This window comes from Podarcis pityusensis (genome assembly GCF_964106645.2).
Source record: "Podarcis pityusensis genome assembly, chromosome: 5".
Classification (NCBI taxonomy): Eukaryota; Metazoa; Chordata; class Lepidosauria; order Squamata; family Lacertidae; genus Podarcis; species Podarcis pityusensis.
The window spans coordinates 63,661,989-63,678,661 of record NC_138032.1 but is presented as its reverse complement, the minus strand read 5'-3'; the positions used below and the strand labels follow the sequence as shown (position 1 = coordinate 63,678,661).

Genomic DNA, 16,673 nt, shown 5'->3' with positions numbered 1-16,673 from the left:
TTATGTAATGGCCAGAGTTTTCCATATACAACATCTGTATATGCACATGGAGTTAAAACTGTTAGCTTAACTTGCATGGTGGTTGAAGCTTTTTCGGAAACAAATGCCTGTGAGCTGCATTCAGGCTTTAAGATTTTGGCCAAAGTATTTACAACTGGGTTGAGAAGGGTTTTACATTGTTTACTGAGTGAGAATTAGTGCTTATTCAAGGACTGAGCTTGAGTTTTGGTGGGGGTCTGCTTTCAAGACAGATGTCCATTTATAAACTACCCTTGCTGATTTGAACAAAAGAGGCTTGGCAAATCAGGCAAAGGCCCATCTAGTCTAACAGCCTGGTCTCACAGTAGCCAACCAAATGCCTATAAGAAGCCCACAAGCATGTCCAGCCACTGGTATACAGAGGCATAATGGCTCCAACAGGGGAGGCAGAACATAGACATCTCGGCTAATAGCCATTGATAGCCTTATCCTCCAGCTAAGTGGATGGTCATCGTACATTGTGGGGAAATGAATTCCATATGCACTGAGTGAAAAAGTACTTTCTCTTGTCTATCTTGAATCTCCCAACATTCAGCATCATTGAATGGCCCCAAGTTCTAGTGTCATGACCAATAAAATTGCTGTGTTTGTGTGATTTGTTAGCAGATAGCCTGCCTTCTCACGTACTTTTTACCACGCGATTCATTTTGTACCACAAAGCTATCATGGGAAGTGCCAAGTTATGTGGGAAGGGTATGGAAACGGGAATACTGGTGTGAAGATGAACGATATACAGCACGAGTTCCACCAACGTGGTCTTAGGTTTCAGATTGTATCTTTTCAGTGTGGGAAAGAGCCACACTACAGTAGCTCCCACACTGCAGAGGTGATTAGCAGAACACAAGAGTTTGTGTGTACATGAACCTTCCATTCATTTCAGTGGATCCAACAGATCCACATATGCAAAATAATGGGCAAAGATTTACTACCTCCTTTTAAGAATAGGGCAGCTCTTGTGGATGGGATTTCTCCCTATCTGCTCTGGAGTGGACTGAAGGCTGGTTGTGATCTCTGGGAAATTGGCAAGGTTGTCTGATTCTCAGATAACTGATAGCAGTAACTAACAGGCTCCCCCCCTCTGCAACACCTAAGTTAAGCTTCTGAAGCAAAGCCTGGGTGGGAGACCAAGAGTGAACAGAGGTGCCTTGTCATTATTTCTGAGCACTCGTCCTCCCTCTTGAATCACTATTTTGCATCTGGCTCTGGTTGGTGAACCTCGGCATGCTAGTAAAAGAAGCAAAGTTGATCCTGCAGGCCTTAAGACTGCTCACCTCTGCACTACAGCTCCTGCACCCATTGAAACTCTCTGGATCAAGGTGTATATATGCATGTGCAATAGGTCTGTTTATAGGCACAAATCTGATGCTGGAATTACAGCTACTAACATGACATCTGCTGCAACTTTATTTGTAACAGTACAGGGAAAAGAAGATAAATAATTCCAGATGAAAGGGCTAAACATAATATAAAACCTATTGTTCTCCATTACTAATTATGGGATTACAAGGTGTGCAATGTAGAGATGCTTATATGAAATTGACAGAAAATAGTGTAAAAATCCTGACAGTTCGCAGCTTTAATTCATTTAATAAAAAACATTCTGTATAAATTGAGGATGACAGCAACCCAAGAAATAAACCCATAATCCACTTGTACAAATTAATCTCTGATTATATTTCATCCATTCGTCGTGATTTTTTTTCAGTTTCCTCCCAATGCTGTCACTGTTGATTCCACTGGAAATGGCAGACAAGTAAGGACTGGACTGTATGCTACTTTATGTTTCAGAGAAATCCCCAGGCTCACTGAAGATCTTCCTAGATTTCTTCCACTGTAGCAGAAATATTGTCCTTGATGTTTTTTTAGTGCCATTGAAGTCAGTTATAAAATTGTACATGTTTTTGATTTGCCCTCTTCTCCTCCACCTCCTCCTCCTCCACCACCACCGCCGCCGCCTCCTGCTGCTGCTGCTTCAGCTAGTAAAAAGCAGAAAGCAAAGGGTTATTGAGATGATGTGTGTGTGTTTTAATAGTGTTCATTAGATATTTTACAGGTGTTTACTTTGTGGCATGAAAAGCACGTGTGTTTGGCCATTTTAAAGCTCAACACATTATCAGCAATTGTGCCATTTGATGAATAACCATTTAGCAACTTGATGACTAATAACCAAATATTATTCACCTAATGTATGGCACAAAATATGAAAACTTTTCAAAGGACAAACACACACTGAACCACTCTTCCTGGAAAGTTTCAGCAACTAGGTATACTTAACTGCATTGACAAAACTGTAGCGGATGAAAGGTCTTCGGACAGAAAATTAAATCATAGGTCGATATAATCCTCCAAACTCTTTGGGAGGAAAAAATGTGGACTTTTTTTATCCTAAATACAGATGACATGGGGGGGACGCAAGAACTTTTATTGAATCTCAAAATCAAACCCTAAAACTACTTTTTCTATTGCTTCCAACGTCTTTCAAATGATTCCACAGGTTTTAATTTTTCATAGTTTTTCTTTTTGTAGTAAAGCAAATTGTTGCTTTCTGGTTCATGTAAATTAACATAGCAACATTAGAATGAAAACTTACATTTGAAAGCTGTGGATCACCATGCTATTAGGTTATTTTCGACCCTTTCCACCTGCATTGAAACACGTCACATGATCAGTGGCCTAGCCTCTAGAATGTTTACCTATAATTAACAGCATGATATTCAAAATATTGATCTTAATTTTTGTAATATCTCATATCATCCTGTTTATTTTCTGTTCTGAACTTTCCACTGTAGTGGTTCAGCAAATAAAATTTCTTTTTATTTTGAAAGGCAAGCATTCAAGGCAGCATCACAACCAGGTGGTCCAAAGATATGAGTGTAATCCAAATCATATATTGAACTCTAATGGCAAGCCTACCTAATGTTTCAGGATTGCACTGTTGTATCAGTGAAGTATCTGAATGGTCCTTACATGCCTATATACAAAACTGAAGTGTTTCTACTATACAATTTTTAGACCATTGATCTCTTTTTATAAAGACACTGATTTTGTAAGCTTACTGTTTCACTGTAACACTGTAATGACTAATAATAATACTTGAATATTGTAAAGACTATTTTAAATACATCCTGCCAAAAATAATATTTTCATAGCTTTTAGAGGAGCAATCTTTCCATGTTACCTTGTCTTCACCCACTTTTAAAAGATGCTTTTTAAAGGCGGCTTTTCTTTTTGAAATTAAAATTAGCAGATCAGAGGACCAAGGACCCAAAGCACTTTCCCAAACACATCCACATTTTTCACAGGAAGAGAAAAGGCAAAAGCATCTCATCATTTAAAAGAAAAAAATGAATTGTGTAGGGTGCCAATTTCTATGTTCTTACAAACCAACTTAGCTATTGGCCCTGATGTAGCCCTAGCTATGTATCCACAAGGTATTACCACATACCTTGTTGCATACAGTGGTACCTCGCAAGACGAATGCCTCGCAAGACAAAAAACTCGCTAGACGAAAGGGTTTTTTGTTTTTTGAGCTGCTTCGCAAGACGATTTTCGCTATGGGCTTGCTTCGCAAGACAGAAATGTCTTGCAAGTTTGTTTCCTTTTTCTTAACACCGTTAATACAGTTGCGACTTGACTTCGAGGAGCAACTAATAGAACGCAGTGTGGTAGCCTTTTTTGAGGTTTTTAAAGACTTTGGTGATTTTTGAAGCTTTTCCAAAACTTTCCCGACACCGTGCTTCGCAAGATGAAAAAAGTCGCAAGACGACAAAACTCGCGGAACGAATTAATTTCGTCTTGCGAGGCACCACTGTACGAATATGTACATGCACAATGGAATGCACTTTGGAATATGCATCTTATTCAAGGCAGTCAAGTACAGATGAATAGACTTTTTCACTTGCACCCGATCCTATACTCTTAGTTCCAAATCTAAGTGGTAAGCCTGTTTATTTATGCAGATCTTCTTAGCAGGATTGGGCTGACTGTGTTTTTATGAGTCTTGCTAATAACTTCGAAACTATCGAGTCCAGAAGGCAAACATGAATGTGAACTTGTCGTTGCAGCTGAAGTAACAGATACAACAGCATTTTCTATTGTTTTTGGCAAGGATACTATTTGTTTTGGACTCAGGTTTGTGCAAGGAACAGCATGAAAATAAAAGTATTGTATCCTCATAGGGAACAAGGCATTTTTAAAACGTTATGAAAGCATCACAAGATGAAGTCGATTCAGTTGCTCATGCCATTTTCCTTTTCCTTCTGCCAAGACTCACTTCTTAAACTTAGGCTAGAAATAGATGTCTAGTTCAACAGATAACAACACCAGTTGATTTCTCTAGTGTATAAAGGGAGATTTTGCTAAGGATTTTCAAACTGGCAATTAATGCTACTGTGACTCTTCCACTTTCCCCACTAACAGCTCAATCATGTACATATCTGCTCGGAGAAGTAAGTTCCACTGAGTTCAATGAGGCTTCCTCTGAGGTAAGTGGATATCAGATTGCAGCCTATACAGCAGCTAATGACATGGTAGGGCAGAGGCACTTAGGCAACCTCTGAGCACATAAAATAGATTGAAGACACACACACACACACACACTGGACAATTCTCTTCCTTCTCCTTCTCCACGCAGGTGCTTTTTTCTCTGCTGAAACGCTTAGGGGAACTCATGGTGGGAGGGAGAGTGTACTACCTTTGCCCCTGCACTGCGGGCTTTCTCTGCTGGCTTCCTCCTGCACACTACATTTGGCAGGACTGGTCTGGTATACTCTCTCTACAACGGAGTGCTCATCTAGCATTTGCAGTGGCACCACAGTTTCCAGTGACCTCCATTCTCAGGAAATCAAACCTGAGGTTTGCCTGGCACTCCTGAAATCTCTTACCACTCAGAGACTGGGTCACATGTAACACAGGTGTTTGACTTGCGATTGTGCTTCCTGGAAGACGAACTCTGAGCAAAAGGTGTACTGAGCTAAGATGGTGAGAGTAAGCACCAGACGACTTGGTGTTCCAGCAGCAAAACCAGAGGTTTCTTCTATTCACAGAAGGGTTAGGGTCCCACCAATGGCTTCTGCTCATGAAAGCTGCAGAGGAGATGACTTTCAACCAAGTCTACCTTCCTTCTGCCACCTTCCATGGTGTTCCAGAGCCCCTAACACACTCTGGAACACATTTTATGGGGTGGAAGGAGGGGTAGCAAGCAGAAAGGGGAACCGTTGAAAATTGCCTCTCTCCCCTTCTGTGAGTCAAAGGTTTCATTTGCAGAGCTCAGCTCATGGAATCTCTTAATCCAGCCCATTCCATCCCTACTTACCACTAAGTGCTGATCAGCAGACTTTAGCCTTGAATGCCAAATCCAGCCAAAGTTACCCAAATTGCACAAGCATGTGCATGCATGTAGGAACACATTTTTATATGCCTAACCTTTCTTGGCAGCTTCTTCCTCCTGCCTTTTCTTTTCTTCCTCAATCTTCTTCATCTTTTCTTCATACACGTCAGCTCGCGACTTCCATTCCACCCGGTTGTTTTGAAGACCATCAAACATAGGCGTAATTTCCTTGTGGAACCTCGAGAATTCCTAAGTAAACAGTGCAGATCCGTAAACTGACCTTTCATGGTGAAATGGTGCATCTACAGTGGTAACAGACATTTCTGACATGTGCAGACTAAAGATGGCCATTAGCTGGCAAGCTGCGACAACAAACATATTTATCTCAGGGCAGAACTAAGTTGGCTAGCAGGAAGGTTTCTGATGCGCAATGCCAGGATAAGGTAGCATTTGTCAAAAATAAGCGGTTGATGGGCAGAAGGGGTTTAATTCCCCCAGCCTGGCTTATAAACTTGATTTCCCAGTCAAATGAGGGAAAGTGTTGGGTTTTCCCCTGTAAATGCCCCAAGAGGCAAATTTGTGATTAGAAATCATGCACTTGCTGATGAAAATCTCATTCTGTCCTTAGTGTATGTATACGATAAGAATGGTGCTATTTACATTGAAAGGAAACTTTTAAAAGTAGGGAGGATCAGACATCCTGATATGAAAAGCTCTGAGTAATACCAGTAGGAGATGTTTTAGGAGACTCAACAGTTCAAAACATGCACAATTGTAACCATTTAACATACATATTTGACTCTTATAATTCCTTATGTCTAAAAATGTAGGTATACATTGTAAAAACTGAATAATATGACACTCAAATTATTCATCTTACCTTGTATACAAAAGTACACACAAAATCAATGAAACCAACTTGAAGCTTGGGCAGTTCTTCACCTTTGTTCCTGTCCATCATAGGCTAAAAAAATGAATGAAGCAGATATAGTCAGTTGAAATACTTGGAAGTCTTTGTTTTTAAAACAAAACAATATAATAGATAATATAATTACAACGAAACACTTACAATTGGCTGTTGCTGTAGGACAGTTCGTTCAAGATCACCTTGCTCCCAGAATTCATTTGCAACCATGATGGCAACCTAGGAATGAATAATGGTTTCTATTGAAAGATTCAAGATTAAACAGCAATTGTAACCTAAAACAGTATTCAACCTGTTCCACAGAAAACGTAGCAGAAGAATGTGTTTTTGCCATCATAGTAATAACTCTTTAAAAATGACCAATAAAATATATTTGCCACACATTCTGATCGTTTTGGAATATCACAAACATGTCCTGAATCCAACTCGGAATTGAAATGTATCACAGCAAAGAAGGTGGGAATGCATTCTACAAGTATTTAATATGTTACTCCAGTATCTATAGCTGGAAATGAATGGTATGCTGTCTACTCGCTACCCTCTGGAACTCACTAACTGATGGCATTCACTGCTGCAAGAGATGGTTATGGCCAATGGTTTAGATGGCTCTAAAACACGGGTGTCAAACACAAGGCCCGCGGGCCGAATCTGGCCCGCCAGACCTCATCATGTGGCCCGTGTAGCCGCCGCCGGCCGCCAGCCTTCACCTTTTATTCTCGCTTTTTTTTTTTTGACACAAGAAAGCCGCCTCTTCAGCGCATGCGCGGCAGCCTACAAGCCAGAGAACATCTGCTCTCTAGCGGCGCCGGCTGTTCTACACAGGAAACCTCCACTTTACATGCATTCAGGAAACCCCCACTTGTTTTTATATTGAGCGCATGCCATCCTGTGATGTGACAGATCCAACGGCTGCCTGAACCCTTCTCTCCTGTACTGTAAGTACATATGATGTATGTGGGGGGGGGGGTCTGCTTATTAGGGGGGGTCTGCTTATTAGGGGGGGTCTGCTTATTATTCTGCTTAAAAGTCTGAGCGGTAAACTTTGGATATACCGACCACTTCCGTGTCACTTTACAGTGGTATAGGGACCATAAACTACAATCAAATAACCCAAAAATGTCCAAGAAAAGAAAAGTTGATGCAGAGGGAAGGCAATTTCAGGAGAGATGGGAAAGTGAATACATGTTTGTGATTAATGGAGACAAGCCGGTATGTCTTATTTGCTATGAGGCAGTGGCAGTGATGAAGGAATACAATTTATGCCGGCACTTTGAGACCAAACATGGAGCCAAATTTGCTAACCTTAGCCACCAGGAAAAGCAACAAAAGGTCCAAGAATTAAAAGGTAGCCTGCATTCTCAACGGAATATTTTTGCAAAAATGACAGCAAAAAATGATGCAGCAGTGAAAGCCAGCTAAACGATGTCAGCCATCTAGTCAGAAAAGTTAAAAAAAAGTTAATGCCTTGTGTTTGCCATATGTGTAATAAACAGTGTTTGGCAATATTTGTATGTTAAAAAAAAAAAAATACTGTCTGTTACCAAAAATCATTTTTCAATAACTTGAATATCTGCTTGCCATTATTCTGACTATGTTTCTGCTTTCAGAGCTAGTTATTACTTACATTATTACAAAAAACAGTTATAATTGAATGCAGTGACAATAATTTATGATAATAAAGAGTGGACACATAGTCCTACAGATACAACCGGCCCTTTGAGGGTAACCAAACTGCTGATGCAGCCCCCGATGAATTTGAGTTTGACACCCCTGCTCTAAAATATTATCAAACCTGAATGATTGGCCTTAGCTCAGAGCCAGAGCCTACATCTGTCTGAACACCAGTTGCTTGGGATGGCAAAGACCATCTGCTTGAGGGCTTTGCAGAGTGCTTGGGCCATACGGACCCTTGGTCTGATCAGCAGGACCCTTGGTCTGATCTGCTCTTCTGAACTTCTTAAAGCTGTTGAATTCCTGTTTTATTATTGTTATGGTAAGCTCGTTTTGGAAAAAGAATAGGGAACAAATCTGGAAATCAATAAATATCTTCACATGCTTCAGCATCAAACGTATATCTAGATATTACTGAAATAAAAGTCTCATGTATTTTCTCTCAATAAAAATTACGTCAAACTTGATTCTGAAGATGCTCACCTTACTCTGCACCTCCCATGGTTTAGTGATAGCAGACAAGTCACAGCCAGTCATCATCATCGCCCTTTAAATAAAGATAATAGATTTATAGCAGGAGGAAAAACAGTACTAGCCTTAGTGGAGGAAGGATAAAATGAAATTGACCTACATTATTACTTCCTTTTTGGTCGGGTCCATAGATATATATTTAATTGCTTCCTCTTCTTTTTCCATCTTTTCAATTGCATCCACAATCTTTTGAAACATAGTCCTTTTCCTGTGGAAATATGGTGACTTTTACAATGCACGCATGGTCCCTTTTACAGCCTACTTGGGAATTTTACTGTCCTGGAGCCCAACATGGGCCTCTGAAATGGAATTATGAGGCCCAACAACAAGAAACCCTGATGGATATTAGGCACTAAATTACGTTGGGTTTGTAATTGCAGTAATGACCTAATGGACTAACCCTGTCAGGTAAACCTTTGCTAAGATTAACAATGGAATCACATTATCATCACTTTTCAGGTCCTTTAGTTTAAATATGCACCAATATGTACACAGTGTACAGGGTATCTGACTAGTTTTTTCCCCCCACATGATGAGACACAGACAAAAAATCATTCCATACATAAATGCATTTATTTTTTACATTGTTTATGTTTTTGCCTTTTTTGTTAATACTTAAAAACATTTTTAATGTAGTAGGCTCAAAACATGGAAAACTACACAGAAAAAAGTTTTTAAAAATTATAAAATGGCCACAGTAGCTGCATTTTAAATTTTCATAAGAAGGAAGCATTATAGTAGAAAAGAATTTAGCACTTACTTGAAATATAAAGCCAAGTCAGTTGCTATGATTGCAACTTCAAATAAATGTAGAACAGTTTCATACTGGCGCTTATTTAGGTTCTGGAAGATGTTTAAACTCTGCAAGATTGAGATTTTTGCAAATCAATACAGCTTACAAAATTATTCCATGTGTATATGCTACTATATAATAATGCATCTACTTAAAGTAAACTGTCTTAGTATTTCCTAGTCATTCAAAATAAAAACAAAAACTAGGGATAGCAGTACTGTTGTGTATAAGTTGTGTATAAGAAGCTAATAACAGACTTTCTGGGCAAAATAAGTACAAATAAATAACCTGAACACAGACACAGACCTCATCTTGTAGCAAGGTTTTACTGTACTCTAGATGGTGTCTTTCTAAAATGGAAGAGCCATGAAGTCTTGCCAGTGGAGATGCTGACCTGATGAAACACAATTATATAGTTTAAAATATTCCACAGGGTGTATTTCTGAACCATGAACTTACATACTGTAGAGCTTATCCACACTAATTTGCTTTTAATTAATAGGAAACTATTCTCATTCATAGAGTACCAAGAACATGTCTTCCTGCTGGTCCATCCTGTTGTTATTGACTTCAACTTTCATATATGAAAGAGATAAGCTGAGCCCAGAGTTCAGCTGTCCCTCCTTGACTGATCTAGCTGATCACCATGAAGTAGCAGGCAACCGACAGTGTAGATCAGGGGTCAACAAACCTTTTCAGCAGGGGGCTGGTCCACTGTCCCTCAGACCTTGTGGAGGGCCAGACTACATTTTGAAAAAAATAATAAAAAATGAACTAATTCCTATGCCCCACAAATAACCCAGAGATGCATTTTAAATAAAAGGACACATTCTACTCATGTAAAAACACTGATTCCCGGACAGTCCATGGGCTGGATTTAGAAGGCGATTGGGCCGGATTCGGCCCCCGGGCCTTAGTTTGCCTACCCATAAAGGAGGAGTGGAAGTGTGGGTGGTGGGTTCTTTGGGGTTGTGTTTTGTTTTTGCAATAAGTGGCTATCTGAACAAGAGGACCAATAAATGATGCGTGTCACTCCCACCACAGCAAATGTATCCACTACTTAAGAACGTGCCTGGTTGGCCACTGCAGAAAAGAGGATTCTAGCCTAGATGCATATATGGTCTGATCCATTAGGCACTAAGTTGAACTGGCTGCTTTAGATAATGGCAATTTCTTTTCACCACCTCCAATCATGTTTCCTATTTTTAAGACAGTTGTTCCAGATGTATATGTCAACAGACCACTTACTTCATTTGATACAAGTTGTTGGTCCCTCTGTGATCAATGTCATGGCAAAAAGCTGCAGATACCATAGCAAAGGCTTCTAGGTCCGTATAATATTTCTTTATTCTACCTGTCTATAGAAAGAGAAGGGTTTTTTAAAAAATAAAATAAATAACGCATCTCTGCAGGTGTGTTACAAATGAAAAACAAATTTAGGCATAGATCCAGAGAAACAAAAGATACCATCAAAAGGGTGAACATGGTCTGCCCAACATTGAATCCATGCCGCCAGTTGTGGTAAGTGATATCGCGATAGCCTTTTCTCACAGTATACATCCACCTTGTAAGCACCTGTGGCAAATGAAACACACTTGATTCTCTGTACTTTTAAGTCTTGTAAACAAAATACAAAGTTATTTTGCCACAGCTATAAAATTGGTTGTACTATAATAAAGTTGAGATTAATCCTGATTTTGTGTCAGCGTAGCGTTAACAGAATACTAGACTACATACCCTCCAACATTTCTCCAATGAAAATAGGGACGTCCCATGCCATAGTGATAATTTTACAATTTATACCCCACACATGGTTGCCCCAGCCACTCTGGGCAGCTTCCAACATATATAACATCATAATAAAACATTAAACATTTTTTAAAAAAACTTCCCTATACAGGATTGCCTTCAGATGGCTCAGGGGGGTCAGATAATTCCATACCCTCCAACATTTCTCCAATGAAAACAGGGACATCCTAAGGAAAAGTGGGACATTCCAGGATCAAATCAGAAACTGGTACGGCATCTCTAAATCAGGGACATCCCTGGAAAATAGGGGCACTTGGAGGGTCTGGGACTGTGACCTGGGAGACCAGGGGTCAAGTCCCCTCTCAGCTTATCTTGGCCTGCAAGACCATTTTGGGTAATCCGCCTCCACCCACCCTACGCTTGACATGATATAGGTAAAGGTTGGGCCTAAACAACCTCAGCCCAGTATACCTGAAGGAGTGTTTCCACCCCCATCATTCAGCCAGGACACTGAGGTCCTCCTCTGAGGGCCTTCTGATGGTTCCCTCACTGTGAGAAGTAAAGTTACAGGGAACCAGGCAGAGGGCCTTCTTGGTAGTGGCACCCTCCTTGTGGAACGCCCTCCCATCAGATGTCAAGGAAATAAAGAATTACACAACTTTTAGAAGACAGGGCTTTATAGGGAAGTTTTTAATGTTTGGTGTTTTATTGTGCTTTACATTTGCTAATATACAAATCATCCTCATCCTCATCATCAGAAAGAGTAGAGCTTTGTCAAAGCCCACTTAAGTAGTTTCCAAAGCACCAGACACCCAGCTGATGCAAAGGGAGGGCAATCCTGTTTGGTGACTGACTGATGCCAGTTGTGAGGAGCAGCTGCATAAGATGGAGGGTGCCTGTGGGCCTGCCTATGACATAGAGTCAGGCCTACATTCCATATTGCCTCTTCTGTGTTGTGTTGCCGCCTATTCCTTGGCTTAGTTTGCATGATGAAATGGTGCATCCTGGCGCACCACAGCTGAATATATATACAAGAGCAGATCTGCCTCATATTTAGGACTATTAATGGCACGCTAAGTCTGCAAAGGTAATGCTATGTTCTTTGTTTCATATGGCACAGGCTTAGGGAAACAAGGCAAAATATATCTGACCTCTGCTGGTACTTTGAACTTTTCCACAACATTTATCTCAAAGAACATCCGTATCCCACACTTGATCAACTCATGTTCTGTAACGGGGAAGTCACTGAAACGAAATTCATAAAGTTCTACATCCTTTGGTTCAGGCAATTCCTCTTTCTGTTGGGAAAACCAAACAAAACCCCATCACTTTGACATGTCACAAGGGATTAGGCGGAGATAATTTTTCTGTCTTCAGCTTCTGTGGGAGGGTTGCCATGCCAACACTTTGGAATCAAAACCACCATGAATATACAGATCTCTCGTGTTTCAAGCAACAGTTCTAGAAAAATTAGCATTGCATACTAAGTTGCTTAATATCTCCAAATTATTTTTAAGGTGGGGAGGCGTATGTTTATGCATTGGTTAGATCCAGTTAGATTTGTCATCCAGTTAGATGCACTTAGATCACAGGGTATATATTGTTTAGATCAGACTGGCCCAAATTGTGACCCATCAGACTGAACATAGCTCACCAAAAAAAAAGCATTGTGGCTGCCAGGTGCTTGACTTTTAACCACCCCAGCCACCCTGCTTTTCTCTTTCTTTTTTGCTGTGCCAGGCAAAGGAGCAAATCTCGAAGGTTGAATGGGCTGCTAATGGCCACTGGTGGGCTATGTGCAGCTTGGCGGGTCACAGGTTGGGCAGGCCTGGTTCTGGAGAATATTATTTTTTCCCCCTAAAGAGTTGAAGGTGGCATGATTATAGACAGATTGCGGCTTCTGGTGTGTATAATGATCCCACTTCCCCCTCTGGCTCAACAGGTTTTGCAGGTTTTCAAAACAGAATTGTTTCAAAAACCTACAAAACCTGTCTGATGATGAAAGGCAACAGTAGGCCAAAATACATGCGCATGAGTGTATGTTGTAGATTTTTTTAAAACTTTCGCACCACTTTGAATGTTCTTTCAAACTATTGTATGTCTCTAGCCTTAGACCAGGCATCCCCAACCTGCGGCCCTCCAGATGTTTTGGCCTACAACTCCCATGATCCCTAGCTAACAGGACCAGTGGTCAGGGATGATAGGAATTGTAATCCAAAACATCTGGAGGGCTGAAGGTTGGGGATGCCTGCCTTAGACTGTCAGGTATTATTTGGAGAGCGGTGCAGGTCTTATTTGGAGAGCGGTTACCAGAGCAACAGCTGGAAAATCAGCCTAAGCTGGCAAAAGGGGATTCATGCCACAGTGGAAACTTGCACCTCTAGTGACAGAGACCATGGAAGGAGCATCCTCATACTGCAAACCTGTTCCTTCAGAGGGACTACAACCCCATCCAGAACAGGGGGCGGGGACACTTGAATAGACAAACACGCTACAGAAAGCCTCTCTGTCTTATATGAATGGAGACTCAGCTTGTTGGCCTTCATACAGTCTGTTACTGTACTCAAGCACCAATGTAGCACTTATACTGATGGCATCTCAGCCCAAATCTCTGGGTGACCTTACTCAGTGGTTTCATGGTAGGTAATAAAAAAGCAAGGAACAAGACTTAGTCCCATGGAACACCACAGTATAAACGTTGTCGAGCTGACTAGTGGTCCCCCAGCGTCATCATCTGAAATTGCCTGTTCAGGTAGGAACAGAACTGTAAAATTATACCTCCAGTTCTAAATCCAGATAGCCTAGCCAGAAGGATATCATGGTCCACTCCATAGCACTGGCGGAGGAAGAGGAGTGCGGGGGGAGCGCACCGCCCCCAGCAGCGCAATCCCGGTGGTGTGCCATCACGGGTGCCCCCCCGCCCGCACTGGGTGCCACGCCTCCAGGATGCGCGCCAGCCCCGCTCCCACTTGCTCTCCACCTCCCTGGTGCCGAAGCATGAAGCTCCGCCACTGCTCCGTAGTATGAAAAGTCATTGAGAAGTCCAGGGGAATCCCTCTCCTGGCACTGGTCATTGGTTTGGGTGACCAAAATTGTTTCTGTACCAAATGCAGAATCTACTTATATTCTACAGTGGCCAATGGAACTGCTGTTTAGCACTGGGGATATTGAGTGCAAAACTCAATGACGAAAAGTATCTCAGCATGCCTCCCTTTTTATTATTATCATTCTTTTCAAAGTAAGTAGGTTTCCTCTTCTATTTATTCTGATCCCAGGTCAAGGGCAAGAGCCAGTCACTTCTGGAGCAATGACAGTTTTAAGATGCAACGCCTGTTTTATCCCATTAGCAAGCTGGGATTCCAAGCTTTCTAATAGGATAAAGCCGTTGTATTTGGCAGTGCATGGGAGATCAGACCTTACATTTAGGTGCCCTTCTCTATCAGGAATTTGGCTGCATTATTTTCTAGAGCTTTTCAGCCCAGTGTTTTCTCACATACAAGCTCAGTGGCGGGAAACATGGGACCCCGATTTTTAGTTTTCAACACACACACCTCACTATCCAGGCAAACAAGAGGTATTACCACAATTCAAGGGCTCAGGCAAAATAACACAAGGAGAACACAGATCAGTGCCAGGGAGGGGTGTGATCTGGGGAGAATCCTGAAGGCCAGATAAAAAGGTCTGTAATTCAACTGGCCCCTGAGCCTGAGGATTCCCTCCAATGGCTTAATGAATCTCAGGGCACAACTCTTTGTTATAGAAGACTCCTAGTGAAAATGGCATTCTGTGTCAAGTCTATCCCCTGTTAATTTTTCTTCTCCCTATGCCATGATAGGGTGCTGTGCATTTCATCACCTCTACTGTACATATGTGGTTGGCAGTGGTGCAGAAGCACATGATGCCATGAAAATCTGACATATATACATAACAAATACATGATACAAAATGAGAGAATGCTCAACATGTGGATTCCATTTTCAGTAACAACCCAGTGTCTCCCTACAGTACAGTCCTACCAAAGCATATACTATATGAAGTCACAGAGAGGCACACAGCTGTAGTAGGAAGCAGATGAGGACAAGAGAGGGTTCATTCTGCCATGCTGTGCAGTACATCAGTTGCATAAGCTGTAGACTTCTACCGGGGATGGAGAATTGCAGAGACATAACTAGTTCCCTGGTAGGTAACATCACCGAATAGTAGCAGTAGAAGTAATTAAAGCTATTTTTTCCAATCACAAGCCAAAGGGTGGGGATCACCCACATTCTCTCATCCTTTCCAACCCCAGCCTCTGCTAATCCAGACTAAATAGTGATACAAGCAGAGAGCAGGGATACCAAAGAATGTTCCCTGCTAAACAAGCCATTCCATGTGACTCTATCAAAGGAGTCTAGTTATACAAAAGAAAAACAGAAGGAAAAAACCACCCCAGAATTTCTTGCTAATTCACTGAGAATTAGCCATGTAAATATCTGACCAAGTGCATTTTAGAACAATCATTCCAAATGCTTTTTTTTTTTTTTTTTGCCTTGTAGATTCCCTAACTTTATTAGGTATATTGCATAGGGTACTGCTTTAAGGTCATGCACCCTAGTATGTAGATCCATGGAGATATGGTAGTTCCAATGAATTCATCAAACACCCCTGCAAATGCTTTCTTGGGCATGGTTCCTTCCCTCTATGCCAGAGCTCACAAAACTGCAGCAAAAGCCCAGTGTGAGCAAGAGCTATTCTTTGCTTGTTTATTCGTTAGACTTCATATCCCATGCTTCACCCTAAGGTCACAGGCTTGTTGCAACATCAAATCACATAAATCTAAACGAATAACATAAACAAAATTAAATCACTAAAACCTCTAGAACCAGTACCCAACGCTCATAATATTTATCATCTCTGAATAACAATATAAATTAACACGTACAACTAATGCATAAAGACTCAGTGAAATAATGGTGTTTTCTGCTGTTGCTGGACCTCAGCGCAGTAGCTTGCCTGATCTCAGCAGAAAGCTCATTGGAAAGCTGTAGCCCAGTTCCACTTAATTGGATCTCCCTTGATGATAGTACAGCTAATAGCACTTCCACAGCCGAGCTGGGATCATGGGCAGGATAGTATTGGGAGAGGCGTTCTTTCATATAATCAGGTGTCTGTCCCCCCGCACCAAGCCATTTAGGGTTTTATATATAAGAGTCAACACCTTGAATGGGACTCGGTGACAGTGTTCCATGCTCCCATTTGTTGGTACCCATGCTGCATCATCTTTGAACCATCTTCAGGATGCACATAGAGTGCAATACAGTAGTCAATGTGGGTGTGGGTTACTGTGGCCAGGCTATTCCTGTACATGGTGAAGCAGGTGGAACTGGCAACAGGCATTCCATGCCCCTGCAACTACCTCAGCCTTCAGAGGAAAGACAGGAGTATCCTCAGACTCTGTACCTGATCCTCTGGGGACAGTCTAACACCATCCCAAACAAACAACGAACACCATGTCCCATATCAAATATAAGTATGCCTTTGGTTACTTACCAAAATTTTGATAAGTTGTTTCTCATCACAGTTCTCATCTATAACATCTAAGTTCAGTTTTTCTTTGTATTTCTAACATGGGGAAAAAAGCAAATAAAACCATTGAG

At 41.3% G+C, this 16,673-nt stretch overlaps 1 protein-coding gene and 1 long non-coding RNA gene across 4 annotated transcripts in view; one reads left to right on the top strand and one right to left on the bottom strand.

Moving 5' to 3' along the window:
* Positions 1-1,744: 1,744 nt before the first annotated feature.
* Positions 1,745-16,673, bottom strand: part of PDE6C (phosphodiesterase 6C) — a 40,627-nt gene continuing 25,698 nt past the window's right edge. For 2 of the 3 annotated variants that reach the window (XM_081006770.1, XM_081006772.1), the window contains 12 exons: positions 16,567-16,638; positions 12,189-12,335; positions 10,756-10,863; positions 10,537-10,646; positions 9,595-9,682; positions 9,256-9,356; positions 8,596-8,703; positions 8,448-8,511; positions 6,438-6,512; positions 6,249-6,332; positions 5,464-5,617; positions 1,745-2,015 (listed from right to left, as the gene is read on the bottom strand). In XM_081006770.1, the coding sequence (XP_080862896.1) occupies positions 1,921-2,015; positions 5,464-5,617; positions 6,249-6,332; positions 6,438-6,512; positions 8,448-8,511; positions 8,596-8,703; positions 9,256-9,356; positions 9,595-9,682; positions 10,537-10,646; positions 10,756-10,863; positions 12,189-12,335; positions 16,567-16,638 (1,206 nt within the window). In that variant the 3' untranslated portion in view covers positions 1,745-1,920. The other variant, XM_081006771.1, reaches the window with a different exon arrangement.
* Positions 6,519-8,431, top strand: LOC308477839. Its single transcript, XR_013986730.1, has 2 exons — positions 6,519-7,228; positions 7,371-8,431. It is a non-coding gene; the product is annotated as an uncharacterized lncRNA (long non-coding RNA).